The following is a 20,570-nucleotide window of genomic DNA, read 5'->3' on the forward strand; positions in this document are numbered from 1 at the left end:
TTAAGAATAATCCAAACTCATAATCCAGACAGGCAAAGGTCAAAATCCAGGTGAGCAGTCCAAAAACAAGAAACATAAACAACGGAATGGAAACACGAAAAGCAGGGTGACATTCAACAAGGACTCCGTAATCATGACAGAAACAACCAGGGTATTTAAAGACAGGTGCAAACAAGGTAAGTGGTGACAGCTGAACCCAATAAACAGTGATGAACAGATAAGGCTAGTGGGAAATGTAGTTCTGAAGGGGGTGACAATAAGGGGAAGTGAGACCTCTAGTGGCCACCCAGGGAGACACAGAACAGACACCGTGACACTACCCCCCCTCTAAGGAGCAGCTACCAGATGCTCCTCAGAACAAAATAACCACAAAACAAAGAGACCAGGAGTGGAGGTGGACTGGTGGAGGCAGAACAGGGGAGGGATGGCGGGCCAGGCCCGTGTAGGGGAACTGGGACCGGCAGTGATGGCTCCCCTGGTAGCCCAGGTGGCTCGGTCAGATCAGGGGGCCATGGTGGACCCGAAAGTTCAGGGGACCACGAGGGACCAGGCAGTTCAGGTGGCCCGCGGTGGACCCGAAGAAAGTTCAGGGGACCCACGAGGGGGCCAGGCAGTTCAGGTGGCCACGGTGGATCAGTCCATTCTCGTTGTGTAGACGGCCAGGGAAGAATTCGCCATTTGAGTGGCCCGAACGGAACCTGCCAATCGGGGGAGCCAGTAAGGGAGCAGGCTGTGGCGATGGCCAGGTCACGGCATTGGGAGCGGCATCGGGGACGGCTTCAGACAAGGGCACCACCTGGGGAACGGCCTTGGACACGGGTACTCGCCTCGAACCATCTCGGGCCCCACGCCTGCGGCCTCCCGGAACAGCATCGGGCACTGCCTCGGGGAATGGCCTCAGGAACGCATCGACAAGGACACCATGCGACCTCGCATCGGGCACCTCCCCAGGAGCGGTCTCAGGAATGGGCTGGCCTCCCAGGAACGGCCTGGACAAGGACCCGCCGGGAACGACCGCCGGCATCGGGCACGCCTGGGGAGCGAGGTCTCAGGAGCGGCCTCAGGAATGGCCTCAGGAACGGCCTTGGACAGGACCCCCTTCGGGAGCGACCTGCGCGATCGGGCACCGCCTCCGGCATCGGACATTGCTCCGGAACTGCCTCGGGCACCGCACCGGCATCGGGACCGCCTCGGCAATCGCCTTCGGCATCGGGGACAGCCTACCGGCATCGGGCACCGCCTCGGCATCGGGCACGCCCTCGGTATCCGGGCACCGCCTGCGATCGACCGGACCGTCGGCAAGGGAACCGCCGGGCACCGCCTGCGGCATCGGGCACCGCATCGGCATCGGGACATTACGCCGGGAACCGCCTGGGCCGCATACCGGCATCGCACCGCCTCGGCATCGGACATTGCATCGGGAACCGCCTCGGGCACTGCCTCGGCATCGGGCACCTCCTCGGCATCGGGCACCTCCTCGGCATCGGGCACCTCCTCGGGCACGGGCACCTCCTGCGACGCCGGGGAACAACATCGGGCACCGCCGCCATCGGGAACAACCTCGGGCACCGCTACTCGGGGGAGCGGTCTCGGCAACCGGCACCACCTGCGGGAGCGGCCTCGGGATCGGGCACCGCCTGGGAACCTTGGACACCTCCACCTGGGCGACCGCGCGGCCTGCTGGGAGCGTCCTCCTGGGCGGCCTGCTGACAGCCTGGCCTGCTGGGGCGAGCGTCCTCCTGGGCGGCAGCGGCCTGCTCGGGGAGCGTCCTCCTGGGCGGCAGCGGCCTGCTTTCGGGAGGCGATCCTCCTGGGCGGCAGCGGCCTGCTCGGGGAGCGTCCTCCTGGCTTTGAGGAGCGGCTGGCGCCTGTCTCCCTCCTCCTGCGGCCTCTATGATGGCGTGCGGTGGCTCCTTGGCCGGAAGACTCAGGCGTTGAGTCAACCATCCTGTCTGCCAACACAGGTGTAGTTTCGACCATCCTGTGCAGTGGTGCTGGGCTGGTGGTCATCTCGTTCTGTGGTGCTGGGCTGGCGGCCATCTTGTGCTGTGGTTGGGCTGGCGGCCATCTTGTGCTGTGGTGCTGAACTGGCGGCCATCTTGTGCTGTGGCGCCGGGCTGGCGGCCATCTTGTGCTGTGGCTGCTGGGTTGGCGGCCATCTTGTGCTGTGGCGCTGGGCTGGCGGCCCTCTTCTCTGGAGACACAGGTGTGGTCGAAGTATCCCATTGAGCCGCGATGGCACAGGTAATGGGTAAACCCCAAAAGTCTAGGATCTCCAGCCCCTTCATCTCCCATTGAGGTAAAGGGTCATCCAGACAGTTGTTAAAAAAGTCCTTCAGTGCTGCATCATTATAACCCATCCCGACCGCCATGGTCCAAAACAATTGTGCCAGGCCACCCACCTCACTCCCCCCTTTGGCCGAAGGGTGGTTAAGTTCGGAATCTCCCCCCCCGTTCCTCCATGGTGGCTGGGGATATATACAGTATCAAACAGCTTCTACATCACCATGTTGTTCAGGAGGGATTCAAGAAAAATCCTTCTTGTTCATCCAGAAACAAACTCCAGCATATTCAATTGTGAGCCATGACTGGATCTTCACTGGCCTCTATGAAATTGAAAAAAAAAAAAGCTTTTTTGCAGCAATCCCACCAGATGTGTTTAGTGCAAACAGGCATACAAGTAGTACATGCCTGCTGTTAAATATACTGCTGGATCTTTAATGTTTTGGGCCTATTTTTTTTCTGCCAGACATCCTGGACATCTTGTTCAGATACATGGCATCATGGATTCTATCAAATACCAACAGATAAAAAATCTGAACCTGACTGCCTCTGTTAGAGATCTTAGGTCATGCTTAGATCTTCCATCAGGACAATGATTCAAAACAAACATTAAAATCAACAAAAAATGTGTCACAGAGCACAAAATGAAGCTTCTGCCATGGCAATCCAAGTAATCTGACCTGAGCCCTATAAAAAATGATTGTGGTGAACTGAAAAGAAGAAGCACCAGCATTGAGCTGGGATTCTGAAGGATCTGGAGAGATTCTGTATGAAGTATGAAGGACCCCCCCACCCCCCACACACACTTTCCATCATTTTACTTCAATGAAGGTTAGAATTTTGTGATTTTTTTATTATTTTATTTTATTTTTATTTTATTTAATGAAAGATCAAAAGGATAAACAATGCAGATTTATTTACACATCCACCTTTGCTCATATTTACCAAGGGTGTCAGTATTAGTGGAGGGCACATAAACATTTACATTAAAAAAGTTAATTAAATTTTTTTTAAAGAAATATTTAATTTAATAACAAACTATTAAAAACATTTACATTAACAAAAATATTTTATCTGTAAGTTATAATTGCAGTAAATACTTTGCTTATTTGAAATATTTTTAATTATTTAAATTATAATTTTATTTAATATTTCAGCTAACAGTTCTAATGTATTTAGTTTAATTTAAAATGAGTGTTATCATCAACTAAAACTATTAAAAAGCATTTATGTTAATAGATTTTTTTCTAATCTTAAAGTTACACTTTCACTAAATATTCCAGGTAGTTTCCATTTAATAAATCTAATAAAAAACACACACACAACAAAATAATTAAGACCTACAGTATACTAAAATGAAAACAGTAATATATATATAATTGAAACCTCATTCAAAATAATGAATAAAAATAATACTTACTATAAAACTATAGTAAACATACTAAAATAACATTGTTTGAAAGCAGCTAGCTGTACATTATACCTTAGATATTTGACTGATTATCCAATCAGAGTCAAGTATTCCTGAGAGATGAAAGACAATGAATACAGGCTGTCTCAACAAAAGAGCCATTCATTCTTGTACCATATAAAGTATGTGCATCACTAAATCACGACAATGACTGACAAAACACCTTGTGAAGTGTCACTGTCATCCAGTAACAGCAGTAGGGTCACACTCTGATGCAGTAATGAATGAAGGATCTAATGGACTGACTGCTGCTGTGATTGACTTCTGCTCTAATGGATCCACTGGCTGCTGAACTCCGTTGTAATGAACTTAAAGCCTAATAACCTCGCAGTCTAATAGAACATGCTATTGTGTTGCTCTTGATGAAATATTGAACAGACCACTGCAATTGTAGAGGGTGATCGCCTATTCTTTACAGTGTGGAGAGGAAGGAGAATGACACAAAAAAAGCAACATGAAATCGAAATGGACAATTTAAACCGACACATTTTCAGTGCTGCATGTTAATCTAATGTATTGTTCATTAGCCTAATAGCACTTTGTTTATGGTAAGCCCTGATCATTTACTCAAAGAGTAACAATAAGTAAATAAAAATATAAATAAATAAATAAATAAATAAATAAATAAGAGAGAGAGAGAGAGAGAGAGAGAGAGATAAAAAAAGAATAACGAAGAGAGAGAGAGAGAGAAGAGAGAGAGAGAGGAGAGAGAGAGAGAGGAGAGAGAGAGAGAGAGAGAAAAAAAAAACAAGAGACAATAAGAATTATAATTATTAGATATAACAACTAAAAAAGACTTACAATTTGAAACTGAACTGAAAATAAAAATAATAGGACATACTAATCATCATCATCACCACAATCATCATATAAATATATATATATATATATATATATATATATATATATATATATATATATATATATATAAAAACCAAAAATATAACATAAAACGTATAATAATAATTACAACAATACAATGAATACAAATACATAAAAACACAAATACAACAGAGAAAAACAAGAATAAAGAGAGGAAATAAGTATTTTTATTGTTGTTATTATTATTATTAAATATAACAACTAAACAGATTTAAAATCTAAATAAAAAACACAACAGATAAAAAAATAAAATAATAATAATAATACAATAGATAAAAATAGTAAAAAAATAAAAAAATAAAATAAGACAAAGAAATTTCACCTGCATTTTGAAAACGTGAATGCGTTTTACATTAGTTGCATTTGAGGACCTCAAACCTAAAAACATGGTGAAACAACAGCTGTTAAGATGCATGAAGCATTGGAAACTACATGATACACAAATTGTGATGCTAATTAAAATCAAACAAAAACAGCACCTAGAAATCTAATGATTAAGTCATCAAAAGCAACTCGAATACATGCCTCCTCCCTCTAATCAGATAAAACCATCCAGAAATATAGACAGGAAATGTCTCTGTCTCTCTACTAGTAAAGATTTAATGGTCCAGTCAAGTAATGCAAAGCTCTTTCTGTAGGACCATCAAACAGAGACAAGCCTCCAGATAATGGAATGTACTTCAAACACACACACACACAGATGTTAAACACTACATGTATGTGAAGATCATTCAATATGAGACACGACTCCTATGGTTTTGTGTACATTTCAACTCATATTTCACTCTTATAAGGAACATCTGAAAGTCTGCAAATAACACAAGGCTAAAGTGTCAATCTACTAAATTAGCTCTGTTGAACGTAATGCTAGTGTGGCATAACCAACGCAGAGCTAATCTCTACATTTGCTAACTGGAATGTAATCAAATCTAATCCAAGCACAGTGGCGCAAATAAAAGTCTAAACTCTCATTCTGCTAATGAGGCTGTATTTTACGGCCAGCATAGAGCGGCTAACAGAGTCCTACACATTAAGATTACTAACAAGGACGTCTGTCTCTCAGTAGGGCGTCTCATGTAATGAGAGTCGAGCCAGCTGTGCCTCCCTCTCAGTTTAGCATCTGTGCCTACAATGCCACCCATGCCAATGCACAGACTAATAATTAGCAGATTAGTGTACACAGGCCGTAATCAGCAGAAATCATGCCAGCATTCAGCCTATAGCTGATCAATGCCACCAGTCACATTTATACAGGACAGAGACCAGCTTGCTGATAAAAACTATTTAAACCAGCCTAAGGTCATCCAGTCTGGTCAAGCTAGATGGTTTTGGGCAGGGATGTGCAAGAATAGCCGATTAGTCGAAATTTAGTCATTAGTTACTGTTTAAAAATTATTTAGAAAAGTGGATATCTGGAGTAGATTTTTAAAAAAATTTCAGGTTATCTCTTTATAATGCTTAATAAAATAGTGTTTATCAGCGTTTGTTTACAGGGGTAACCATGGTAAAAAAAATTGCGTTTCTGCTTGTCCAAAAGCGCCACCTAACGTAAGAGAGAGAATTTGCATTTTTATTTAGCACATCTGCTGCTTTTGCTGTCAGTGATGTAAATTTGAATGGTTTGATGGTAAATAATAACAACTGGAATAATAAGGTATCCAGAATTATTTGACTGTTTGATTCATAGATTAACTATGTCAAATGCATCGCATTTACACACAGTGTTGTTGATTGTCTTCAAAGGGTTTCTTTCTTTTAGACTAGTCGTGTAGTTGTTTAAATGGCTTTGAAATCAGCTGTAGCGCACATCCTTTTTTTTTGGGGGGGGGGGCAAACATCACACTTTGTTTGCCATTAGCATGTTGCAAAGCTACTGAAAGAATATTCTAATAAGCATAAAATACATATAGAAATAAACAGATGATAAAATATTATATTTTAATCATATTAAAGTTTTATTGACATTTTTGCTTCTGAATGATTACTTTTTATTATTACTTTTATGTACTTTTTTATTTATTATAACTGAATTGATCTGAAAAAAAAAACTTCTGTGACAGTGGATTGATAGAGTAAACTGCATGACGTTGTAGATTGTAGAGTTCATACTGTAGCAGCAAATAAAAGCACTACTGAACCGCCCCATCTCATTTTAAAGCAGACAGAGACAAATATGATGAGTTAGAGAGCTTTAGCAGACAGCTTGAGTATGAGGTTATGTGCATGTGTGTGTGCACCCTAGAGTGATTTTGATCATGATTAATGTGATTCGCCTTTCAATTTTAATTTTCATTAAGGACCTGCTGTCCTCTCCGACTCCTAAATAGCAATGGAATTAATAAAACATATCCTTTGAAATATACAGTGCAGGCCTGCAGCAGAGAATCCAAAATGCCTTCGGAAAGCCGAACAGCTTGATGCATGTTCTGTGTATCTGTGACCTCTGTTCTGCACAGAGAATCCGAATGCCTTCGTTCTCTGCACCTGTGTCTTTGGAATTCTGTCATTGTTTACTCAATTTTAGGTGCAACTGTAAGGTTTACGTGGGTTTGCTTTTTAAAGGGGTGGGCCACCAAAAAATCTTAAATGCATAGCCCATCCAAAAAATGAAAATTCTGTCATTGTTTACTCAACTCATTTCGTTCCAAACTTGTATGGCTTGCTTTCTCCTGTGGGACACAAAATTAGGTATTTTAAAGAATGGTTTTGGTTCCCATTTATTTTAATTCTATGGACAAAAAAAGCTATTTAATTTTTGGGTGGACTAAATCCTAAGAGGCCGTTCACATAGGACGTGTTCTCACATTGAAAAGCAGCTAAACGCAGTGCAGAGGAATAGACCATAAGGTCTCAAGACCTTATGACATTTTTAAAAGTTAAACTGAATTGAACCTGATATGGTGTCTTAAAATGTGGCAAGAGTCAAAAATGCCCACTTAGTGCCATAAAACAACAATGAAAATGTTGTGCAGATGAATGCTAGAGTGTGTCCTGTATGAAAGGCCCATAAGGCAGCATTGCATGTTTCCTTAACATAAAAGATAATAACATAATGCAATGTGACGAGTGAAAAAAAATATCCACCCAAGATTAAATCCTGCTGACTATATACATATTTAATAATTTATATTTTAATACATTTAATATACAATATATATATATATTATATATATATATAATATATACAGTATATGTGTGTGTGTGTGGTGTGTGTGTGTGTGTGTGTGTGTGTGTGTGTGTGTGTGTGTGTGTGTGTGTGTGTGTGTGTGTTTAAATGTATAATTGTAAATGTATAATGTAAATTAGTTAGTAAAATTAGTATCAAAATTAGCAGATTAAAGGGATAATTCACCCAAAAATGAAAATTTGATGTTTATCTGCTTACCCCCAGGGCATCCAAGATGTAGGTGAAATTGTTTCTTGAGTAGAATACAAACCAAGATCTTTAGCTCAAACCGTTACAGTCTATCAGTCTTATAATGTAAGTGGATGGGAATCACGGCTAAAACATACAATAAAACTAAAAAAAACATACACAAACAAAACCAAATTAAACCCTGCGGCTCGTGACAATTAATTGATGTGTAATGACACAAAATGATTGGTCAGTGCAAGAAACAGAACAGTTTTTATATTGTTGTTTTTTTACTTCTGATTCACACAATGTCTGAACTGTTAGAACTCTCCTGAGCGTGTCCTCTTGTGTGCATTCTCAGCAGCAGGCGGCCAGGTGTGTGAGGCGTCTTCTTCTTCTTTATTGCAGATCGCTGACTTATAAGTGCATTACCGCCATCTATCTCTCAAATGGACCATTGACACTCTATCTAAAATCTCAATTAGGAGTTTCAATGGTCCACTTGAGAGAAAGGTGGCAGTAATGCACTTATAAGTCTGTGATCCACAATAAAGCAAGAAGAAGAAGAAGCCGTGATTCCCATCCACTTACATTATAAGACTGATAGACTGCATCGGTTTGTGCTAAAAATCTTGGTTTGTGTTCTACTGAAGAAACAAAGTCACGTACAACTTGGATGCCCTGGGGGTAAGCAGATAAACATCAAATTTTCATGTCAATTTGTCATTTTTTGGGTGAATTATCCATAATAACTCGTCAGCTCATTAATACAGTTTTAACCCGTTAAAAAATATTTAACACAATTAACACACCCGATTTAACTCGTCAGCTCATTAATAGAGACTTTAAGACCTGAAGTGGGTCAGAAAAGGTAAAAAGAGTTGAGAGAAAATATGAAAATATATAATTTGATATATAGACTCTTCAGAAATCATTATAATATGCTGACTTGGTGCTCAAAAAAACTTTTTTTTGTATTATCAATGTTTAAAACATTATAATATTTTTGTGGAAAGGGTGATAACTTTTTCCAGGATTCTTTAATTTAATTGAAACAATCATTTGTAACATTTTTTAATGCATTTACTGTCACTTTTGATCTATTTACTGATCAAATATCTAAAAAAAAAAAAAAAAAAAAAATTCTTACTGATCTCAAACTTTTGAACAGTAGTGCATATAAAATGGTTAATCTAATTACAAATTGACTATTGTCTCCAGTATTGTTGTGCTGTGTACTTTCACTTAGAATTACTACAGTGTGGCACTGAATGATGTGCTTGATCAGCTTAAATGTGCCAGGAAGAAACATACACACACACACACACACACACACACACACACACACACACACACACACACACACACACACACACACACACACACACACAGACACACACACACACACACACACACAGACACACACACACACACACACACACACACAAGACTGCTTGGAGCAGAGAGAATAGACAGATGTCACTTTGAAACAAACCTTAATGTTTTAACAGTCATGATAAATAAGTAATGGATGTGTGGATGACATCACTTTTCTCTCTCTCTCTAACTGTCTGTGTCCTTCATTGTCTTTGACCTTCTGGTGAATTCTACTCATAAACAACTGTACTTTCCCTGACAAATTCAGCCCAATGCTGTGGTAGAGGAGGATGCTTTCAGACAAACCAAACTCCAGTTAGAAGCTGTTGCATATTCATATGTGCATGCACAAGTACATATTTTTGCAGGGAAACAACGTCATTAACCCTCCAACATGTCATATAGAGACCAGTGTTCAATCAATTGCCCAAGAGTACAGCAACCAAAGAAAAAAAACAACACTGACTTTAAGTTGAGCATTTAAATGTTTTTGTCTTTCTGAGAGTGTGAATTCAAACCAGGGTTAAAGGCTCACCAATATGTTTTCCGTTCATGTGGTAGTAGAAGGAGACACAGTAGGGGGTTCTGGTGGTCCCCGTTGGTCCTCGGGCTGCCGTAACGTTATACAATGGAGAGAGAAGACGCGCTCTATCCCCTGCCTGGCGCGGCCGCGATGTCTCAATGTACATGTAGTAACCTTTATTGCAGAAGGAAAGTACAAAATGCATGTGTTACCACTGTTTTTTAAAGAGGGCAGAAGCTTTCACAAAATAAATTATTATATACACAGAAAAAAATAAATACATTAAAAAAAATAATAAAATAAAATCTGCTTTCTAAAGATTCTAAATAAATAAAATGAGATTTGGTTTTGCTTTTGTTGTAATTCAAGAACACAAGTTTATCTTTCTATGGAGTTTTTTTACTGGAAAAATTCTCTAAAGAATTAGAGGTAAAGGTGCTTAAGAATGATTTTTAGTTTGAAAAGGTGTTATAAAATACATTTAAATGACAAATAAAAAGATATCTTTAGATTTATAAATCTATAATTACTTCAATAGAAGGCAGAAAAAAAGATGTCCACTTTGGTGTGTGTGTTTTTACCTTCTTTTGTCCCACTCCTGTCCGTATCCGGCCCTGTATTAACCGACCGTTTGGGGTTCTGTGTGAGATGGTTCTGTCTGGTCCAGTCAAACATATCGCTGCGGTCTTGACTGAACCCACATATCCTAAAGTCCTCAAACCCACACACATGATCTGCACACAAAAAATTACATGAGAGGCAATCAAGATACACCTTGCCATTTTTTTTTTTTTTTTTTTTTTGTTTTGTTTTTTGTCGTTGTTGTTTTTTGGCACTTGCATGTAATAATTATAATTTCAAAACATACTCTACACAAGCATATGAATGCAAGAATGTGTTACATAAGATAAGAAGAAATATTTCAGGCGAAAAAGATGTCTTTAGACATTTTTTGAAAATGGGTAAAGACTCAGCTGCTCGAATTGAGATAGGCAGGTCATTTCACCAGCTGGGAACAGTCCAGGAAAACGTCCGTGAGAGTGATTTTGTGCCTCTTTGGGATGGCAACACGAGGCATCGTTCATTTGCAGAACACAAGTTTCTGGAGTGCGCATAAGCCTGAACTAGTGAGTTTTGGTATATTGGTGCAGCGCCAATGGTTGTCTTGTAGGTAAACATCAGTGTCTTGAATTTGATTCGAGCAGGTATTATCAGCCAGTGCAAAATGATGAAAAGAGGTGTGACGTGGGCTTTCTTTGGCTCGTTGAAGACCACTCTCACTGCTGCATTCCGGATCAGCTGCAGAGGCTTGATAGTAAGTTGGAAGGCCCACCAAGAGAGCATTACAATAGTTCAGTCTGGAGAGAACAAGAGCTTGGACAAGGAGTTGTGTGGCCTGCCCTGACAGGAAGGGTCTAATCTTCCTAATGTTGTTTAAGGAAAATCTGGAGGACCAGGCCATTGAAGCAATATGGTCTGTGAAGATTAACTGATCATCAATCAAAACTCCAAGGTTCTTTGCTGTCCTGGAAGGAGGTGTGGTTGACGAACCTAGCTGTATAGAGATGTTGTGATGAAGTGCCGGATTGGCTGAGACCACGAGCAGTTCTGTATTAGCAAGGCTGAGTTGAAGGTGATGGTCCTTCATCCAGCCAGAAATATTTGTCAGACAGGCTGCAATGCGAAAATCTACCGTCAGATCATCTAGTTGGAATTAGAAGTAGAATGGAGTGTCATCAGCATAGCAGTAATTGAAAAAGCCATCCTTCTGAATTACAGATCCTAATGATGACATGTAGATGGAGAAGAGAAGTGGTCCAAGCACTGAGCCTTGAGGAACCCCAGTAGCAAGAACATGTGACTTAGAAACCTCACCCCTCCGAGACACCCTGAAGGACCTATTTGAGATGTAAGACTTGAACCACTGGAGTGCGGTCAGTAAGCAAATGCATATGTAAAATAATGTGATCATCAAGCATTTAACAGCATAAAAATCAAAACTGCCTAACATTACCGAATGAAAGGAATTATTTTTTATTTTTTAATTTTTTTTTAAAGCAGGGGCTCTGTTCTTTCTTTTGACATATTGCATGGTCAGATATTCATACAATAAAATATTCTTTGGGCCATGAAAATTTTGTGAAAATGATCAAAAATGCTAGTGGTGGTTGGCAACTTTGTAAAAAATAAATAAATAAATAATTAAATAAAAAACGCTGGTGGGGAAAGAGTTAAAAGGCAACAAGAGATGTCCTGTAGTAGGAGTGAGGACTGTAGGAAAACCAAAATCTAACAAGTGGCCATTATCAAAAATTGCATATCTCTACAGTCTGTTTTCTCATTCAGGTCAAATATTGTCCAGCAAGTCACTTTGAAAATGGAAAATCGTAAAGGAACTTGGGTCTTATGCAGCTGACATTTCCACCACAGTAGCACAAGAATGCAGCTTCTCCCCCTGTCCAGGGAGAGGGGTCCAAACTCGGTTTTTTGCTCCTCCCCGTGCTGGGGTAGGAATGGGCTGAAGGTGAGGAGTAGGGGTGGTGGAGGGATGCTGAAAGACTAGAGATAGTGAAGATAAGACTGCTTTGATTATTTATAGGGGTTCTCTCTTGTGCCAGTTGGATAGATGGTGTAATTAATGATGATGGATTGGCCGTGTTAAATATCTGTGCGTGTTGCTCCCGACATTTGTTAATAAAACATCACTTAACAAACACAGAATACAGAATACTGTAGTCACCCAGTAAGACTCCAGTCACACTCTAAATGGCTGATTAACTCATTTTCCAAGTGTGAGAAAATACAGACCAAATGAATGGAGAAGAATGCACAATTTCTGAGTTGTGGTTTGAAATCAACATTTTCTTCCCTTCGCATGCATTCGGCTCTTCAATTTACTTTGCTGATCTCCAGTTTGTTTTAATTTATGTTTTTTTTCTTTGTACTTCTTTGGCAAAGCTTAGTGCTTAGGCTGCCAGGAGAACTGTGTTGAATTTAATTGGGAAGAATGAAAGGCAGGGCAAGCGTGAGATGGGAGGATGGTTTAGAGGAGAGAGAAAGACAACACAAAAAACCATCACCGAAAGAAAAAGTACAAGACTGTCTCACCTGAAGGTCTTGGGTAAGTGTAGGCTGCAAGAGAAAAGGAATGAGAAAAAAGAGTGACTACAGGGCCTTCTTATTGATCAATTAACACAATAAATGAGATCACTGTATATAAACATGTCAAACAAAATTATACAGAGAAAACTTTAAATAATTATCTTACAATTACTATTTATATATATATATATATATATATATATATATATATATATATATATATATATAGTGTGAACATCCCTTTATTGTGCCATCCCAAAGAGCCACAAAATCACTTTCACAGACTTTTAAACTAAATGTTCCCTTCTGGCGGAATGACCTGCCCAACTCAATCTGAGCCAGCATCTTCAATAATTGGCTAGAATCACATCTCTTCCATCTTTATTGATTTGATATCTATTCTAATTCTATTCTTAAAAAAAAATAAAAATAAAATAAAAAAACTTGCCCCTTTTAGACTTGCACTCAATTAATTAATTTTTCTTAAAAAAAAAAACAACAACAACAACAAAAACACTAGCTTTACATCTTTTTGTATTCTATAATTTTGTTTTCTTTTTATTAATTATACAATTAACAAAAGCAAAAAAGATCTCTAACACTAGCTTGCTCTACTCTTTTTCTATTCTATTAATTTACTTTTAATTTATTATATAATAATAATAAAAAAAAAAAAAACAACAAAAAAAAAAAAAACTTGCTACCTGTACTGCATTAAGCTAACTGAGACTTGTTATAGCACTTGCATATTATTGCTCTTTTGATTGTCTCTATTGTGCTCATTTGTAAGTTGCTTTGGATAAAAGCATCTGCTAAATGACTAAATGTTAATGTAAATAAATATTTATGTATTTGCTCTAAAATAGCATTCAAGAGCTTAACTGTTATTTTAACCAAATTATTAATTTATTATTTGTAAAAAAAAATAAAAATAAAAATGAAAAATGAAAAATTAATTAATTAATTCAAATTAATCCAAATGAGATTAAAAAAGGTTCAATGTAAGTAATAAAATATGTATTTAAAAAAATAGTTAAGGCATGCTTTCTAATAAAACAATGCATGATACAGTATTTACCTATATTTTTTTTACCAAATATTTGAATATAAAATAACTAAAATTAATATGAAAAAAAAATTACTTACATATACTTTCATGTACTTAAATATATCTTACCAAATATTTTAATAAAAAAAAAATCATTAAAAATGTATTATTATTATTATTATTATTATTATTATTATTATTATTATTATTGTGAATAAAAAAAATAGCCATAAACAACATTTATACATTTATTTAACTGAACACTTTAATATAAATAAACTATATATGCATATACATAAAATACAAATAATAAAAACCTCACACATTGTTTACTCAGCCAATCAAATTAGAGTACTGAAACATTTTTGTGTATACCGGCTTGACATCACAGAAGAAAGGTTTCATGTTTTCCAGCAATCCATTTATTCTGGAGGTTGGCCATTTTTTAGTCTGGTTAGAGTAAATGCTGAGATTGGGAGTTGAAGATTGAAAGACTATCCAGTGGGATTAGATTATATCAGCAGTTTCTGAGATCCAGACTCAGCTCTGGTGCTGAAACCGCTGGCCTGTTCCTGCTGTTCTGTAGCCATCAGCAAACTCAACACACGATGGATGCCACACGTTTGACATCTCAATTTAACATAATCCCAAAAGCGAAACCTTACATTTGAAATGCATGACCTCTGTTGATGGGAATCATGGAGATTTTAACAATTCTGGCTTTGATTCCCATTTCACAACTAGCACAGCTATGCTTTGCACTTGCCCACATAAAATAAAAAAATCTAAATTCATCATAAATGTTATACTTCCTACCTGAAATAAAATAAAAGAATGAATTTTAACTTTAATATAAAAATAAATAGATGCGAGTAGCCAACAGACAAATGAGATCTTGCATACTGTAATTATTAAATGTCTGGTAGAAGTGGAAGGTGACTTACGCTCTGAGTACTGGATGGTGCGCGTGACCGTGTTTCCAGTGCCGTAGCTGGTAATGGGAGTGAGGCTGACCTCATACGACAGGGGAATACGCAAGTCCGTCAGCGTGTAGGACATGAGCACACCTTTCAACGGCTCTTTAGTGGTGATCTGTTTGGACAAAACTAAACACACAATATAAAAACACACAAAAGAAAAACATACTAAGGGTAATCATACTATGATCATGGTAAAATAAGGTCTGAAGTTATTACCATTTAGCAACTTTCTTATGAAATCATATACACTAACGTTCAAAGGTTTGGGGTCAGTAAGATTTTTTTTTTTTTCTGAAAGTCTGAAAGTCACCAATGCTGCATATGAGCAAAAATAAAGTAAAACAGTAATACTGTAAAATATTATTTCAATTTAAATATAATAATATTCTTGCCTTTGTATTTACATCATTCTAATATGCTGATTTGCTGCTCAAGAAACATTTATTTTTATTATTAATTTTGAAACAGCTCAATGAACTGTTCAATGATTAGCATTTATTTGTAAAATTATAAATGTCTTTACTGTCACTTTTGAATTTAATGCATCCTTGCCTTGTATAAAAGTATTATCTGCTTTTTAAAACATCTTGGTGAGCCCAAACTCATGAATGGTGGTGTATTATATATGTATATTAGTACATTATTTAACATTTTATACTTCCACTTTTTGAAGAAATTATTTTTACAGGTTGATGTCTTTTGTGCTTCCATTTGTGAAAAACACATGAATATTTTATAGCTTGTTAAAATAATACAGACTACGGACTTCATTGACAAGAGTGATGTAGAAGTATTCACCATGAAGCTTACACTGGTGATGTACCTGAGAGAAAATGGATTTCACAGTAAGTGATTTAATTTTCAGCAGTAAAAAAAAGTGTTTTAAAGCGTGTTGTTTTGTAGAACATCACAGTTATACATAATAAGAGTATACTAAGGCCTGTAGAAAGGATGTATGTGTTATTTAAGAAAAATATAATTTTTTTTTAATAAACCTAGTCTGTGGAGTAAAACGTATTAAATAATTACTGTAGCTATTTATTGTATTCTTTAAAATGAAAATAAAACTACCTCCACTACTATTATTCTGCAAAAAAATAAAAAATCTTTATAAAACATAGCCCCCCCACACCCCCCTTTTTTTTTTTGCATGGGGGGGGGGGGGGTTTGGTAAAAAATCTAATAACATGAAAACTCTAATAACATGAAAACTTGGTTTAGAATTTATGTCACTGTCACTAAATTCTATTCTAGACACATTTAACTTAAAAAAACAGACCTTAAGGGGGCGGTTTCTCCCACTCTACCCTATAATATTTTGTCTCAGTAGTTTTGGACTGGTAACTATTTACTGAAAACAAGCAGGACAGAAATAAGAGGAAGATAGAAGAAATGCCAATGACTCCTTGGACACAAGACACTTGCTCTTCTGACCATATGCCTTTTCACCATAAGCATTTTCACTTTCACAGCGAGATTTGAAACGTTACCCTGTAAACTGGTTGTATCAACACACAGAGTTATACATCTCTAACCTCCATGAAACCACAAAAAGCCCTCAGTGCAATGATTTGCTGAGTGCAAGGTCAGCTGCTATCCAGCCACCCTGCTGTAAGAAGGTTCTGAAGTCTTTCCTCAGGCACAACAGCAGTGTGCTGACTAAGAACGCTTGGTGAAACGGATCAACTTGTCATTCTCTACTTTGAGCTACTTTGCTTTCCCACGGGACATCTCACAATGCCTCTGAATGCTGCTGGTTTTTGAGTCATTTCTGAAGATACTTTAGTGAAACATTAGCATTTTACGTGTGTTGTTTTTATTTTTATTATTTATTTTTTTTTTGACTGAGCTTTAAGATTTTCCCTTTAAATGTGTCTCTTTATTTGTAAAACAGTTTTATTAAAACACTCTATGCAAGTCCAAACATTTGCAGCTAATGCAATGCAAACATTTCCATCAATGCACGTCCCCCCTGAAACGGCTCGTTCTAACACGCCCCCACATATCTACGTCAGTATGTGGGAAGATTTGCATAACACCACCCAGATGTTCACGCAAAGAAAGAAGGCGTAGCTTTTATTCTCATTGTAGTATTGATGTTGCCGCCGCCATGTCGTATAGACGCTGTGTGTTTCACTGTGAAAGCGAACTACTTTTGGTCGCTTTGCACTGTGGGTCGCCAAATCGGCTTTCACCATGGATGAGCTTTGTAAAAATCTACGCATTTCAGAAGGCAGGGAATAGAGGAGAAACATAATGTACAGTATGTGGAAAATAATGTGTTTTTTTAACCTTAAAATGCATAAACACATTTCATTACACCAAATAGACAAAATAATGTTCTTTTTAGCAGCATCATATGAACACTTTAAAATATATGTCCAATCTTAAAATGTGTTTAATAAAATATATTTTGGACAATATTAATAAATTTAGATTTCAAAATATATACTAGCAATATATTCGGCCAGTTATGTATATTTTAAATAGATTTTTTTATATATATTTATAATGCATTTTTAGCTATATTTAGCTTTTAATTTCTCCATATTTAGCCTTTGATTTGATTTCTCTTATTCATACAAGCAAACATGATGCAGTTTTATCTGATACCACAAAAACCTTCACTAATAATATATCATACTATTAGCTGTATCTTATTAGATGAAATCTAATGTGCAGTGTGCAGTGAGCTGTTTCAGGTCAGCTCTCACTCCCGGAGGATGTGTGGTAATCACAGAGCCAGCGGCACTGTGGCACTGCAGGCTTTTTCCATATGGAATTATGGGAAACATGGCAGCAGCCCCATGGAAACAGTGCACAATGGAATGAGAAATTATCTTCAGCTCTGCATGGAGACCCGGGCAGCAGGTAAACCAGCTGGTATTCTCTCCAAATACAACACACATGAATAAGTGTGTGTGTGTGTGTGTGTGTGTGTGTGTGTGTGTGTGTGTGTGTGTGTGTGTGTGTGTGTGTGTGTGTGTGTGTGAAGATTCCTATTCATTCTTTGTTCCCCCTTTTCCAGGCAGGAAGTAGAAGCGTAGCTGTAATGTTAACCTGGTTAGTGAGGGTCAAACACATTTGTTATCTGTCTAATTAAGTCCCACCATAAACCACTGTTACTGGGCCATTCACCACGGCAACATGGAGTGTGTGCCGCCACGTCTCCAACACTAAACCCACTTGAGCCTACACAATGCATGCCAAGACTTAACAGCCGTATCCAACACACACACATGCAAACGTGCATCTTGTAAAAGTCACAGATAAATTGTCTCTGCTTGGCTGCTCTTCTCTGTTAACACAAATTGTCTGTGCATCTCTCCTCTTCTAAATCACCACACACACAAACACACACACACGAGAGAGAGAGAGAGACCACCAGTGTTTTCTCCAAGGGAAGGGGGGCAGTGCTTAATGAAAAAAAAAAAGATAAGACAAGAGAATAACTGATTTTACAGAAATTAAGCAAATTAAACATTATGAAATATGAAATCAAATCTTATATAATGCTAAATACATAAAGCAAAATACAGACAAAACGTTGTATGACAGGAGACAGTGCCTGATTATCCTGTCAGTATTAAGTGTAAAGTTAACTATAACGGTAACTATATAACCATCCATTTCAATGCACATTAATGTTCTGTTTATTGAAAGCGCACTGCAGTTTTGTTGTCTGCTGCTTTAAATGCTCAAGCTCTTTAAAGCAGTTTGGATTCTGATTGGCTGTCAGTGTTTTTATCATTCACCAGCTCTAACAAAAAGTGTTTCCAATGATATCATTCCACTGTGTCATTATCTGTATAAATATGGTGTGGATTCTGTTATTGCTTTACATTTAGAACTTTTTTTTAAACTATATCTTTGTCATTATTGTTATCGTCCTTGGTGTAAACAGGCCCTAATGTATTGGACTTTGTGAAGAATGATACAAACACAAAACCTAAAGAATGCTATCAACGACTGAGATGACCTGAGGAACCTTATCCACCGGATTACCAACTAAATGGATAAAACAACATCAAAATTAAAAACATTAAACAAATGTAAAAAAAAAATAAAAAATACAGAAAATATGCATGTAAATGCATTATTGTAATTAATTATTATTTTTTTTTTGTAATGTAAAATTGAACATTTTAAATAGTGTGGACAAATAAAATTTATTATAATATTTCACTATATTAATGAAGACATCTGGTTATCACATGTATAACCAAACCTGTACACACACACACACACACACACACACACACCTATGTTTTCTACCTCCCACAGTCTATCACTTCCAAGTGTCTTTTTATTTTTCACTCAGTTATTTGTTCTTTTCCTCTCATTTCCACACACCTGGTAATGCATCAGTCATCAGTACATATACTTCCTCTCCTCTTCATCAGTCACATATCCATTAGAAGAGACCAGGGGCTACACTAACTTTTTATTTATTTATTTATTTATTTTACATTTTCCTGTCATTACTCAAGACTACTACAAATCAACCTGCTTTTTAATTTAATTTAATTTTATTATATGTTTTATTAATTTATTTTGATATAAGAAACACATATACGTGTCAACAATAACAGCATCATTGTATTGAGAAAGACCTGATCACATCAAGCTGTAGTTTCACTGCATGTCATGAAGTGAATTGTCAGACATAATTTGGTTTGTCACATGTTGACCTGCAGCAGGGCATGTTGGGTAAATTTAAACACATCCTCACGTCTCCAAGGTCCCTTCAAGACAAGTCATGTCACTCGGCGGCCATTTCTGAAATGCCTCTCGGGCATGCAAGTGCAACTCCTATCTCTTTGAATGGGGAAACATCAAATTCCCCCAAACTGTTCGGTAAGCTTCCGATTAAATTTCATATTTGTAATCGCCAAAGAAATCTGACAACAACTATGCCATAAATGTTTTTTTTTTTTTTGCGCAAATAGTGTTATAAAATAGATCAGCCAGTGCGCATGCACAGTCCTGAGCGCACGTCTCAGAATGCTCACTTCTCATAAAGCAAACTGTACCCATATCAAACCAGATGCATCTAACCACAGACTGCTTCCTGCGATTGAGCAGCCATATTGAGCGTTGCATTTTTCCCCATTCAAAACTATACGAGTGACACGTCTTGGGTATTCTATAGTCTTTGACGTCTCTCCTGTTAGCTCTCCCTCTAAAGATGCCACAGGTGATAGATAAATCTGTCTGAAGAGTAAACACTGATATTTGGAATGCATATTATATTATTTGAATAGATTTTAAAAGTTTATGAAGGGAACTAGTTCTCTAGCCATATAAAAACCATAAGTGCATCATTCATTGGTCAAATACATCAACCGAATCCATTAAGAGAAATAAAGTCTTGATATGAACTATTCTGGCTATAATTATAAAATCAGGTCAAGATTAAATAAATTCATATTACTCAGAATTAGTTTAAATAAATTCAGTGAATTAATTAATTAATTAAAATTCACATATACTCAATTCAGAATATGTGATAAAACTGTAACTGCAATAACAAAACACTTAAACATAAT

The 20,570-nt window shown here is 37.8% G+C and overlaps 1 protein-coding gene across 1 annotated transcript in view; it reads right to left on the reverse strand.

The window, feature by feature from the left end:
- LOC109081570 (MAM domain-containing glycosylphosphatidylinositol anchor protein 1-like) overlaps nucleotides 1-20,570 on the reverse strand; it is a 179,705-nt gene that overhangs the window by 28,931 nt on the left and 130,204 nt on the right. The window contains exons 12-15 of the mRNA XM_042769445.1: nucleotides 14,986-15,149; nucleotides 13,000-13,023; nucleotides 10,473-10,625; nucleotides 9,904-10,065 (exon numbers count right to left, since the gene is read on the reverse strand). Coding sequence (XP_042625379.1) covers nucleotides 9,904-10,065; nucleotides 10,473-10,625; nucleotides 13,000-13,023; nucleotides 14,986-15,149 — 503 coding nt within the window. The remainder of the gene's footprint in view (nucleotides 1-9,903; nucleotides 10,066-10,472; nucleotides 10,626-12,999; nucleotides 13,024-14,985; nucleotides 15,150-20,570) is intronic.

Source organism: Cyprinus carpio, chromosome A13 (assembly GCF_018340385.1).
Source record: "Cyprinus carpio isolate SPL01 chromosome A13, ASM1834038v1, whole genome shotgun sequence".
NCBI classification, from domain to species: Eukaryota; Metazoa; Chordata; class Actinopteri; order Cypriniformes; family Cyprinidae; genus Cyprinus; species Cyprinus carpio.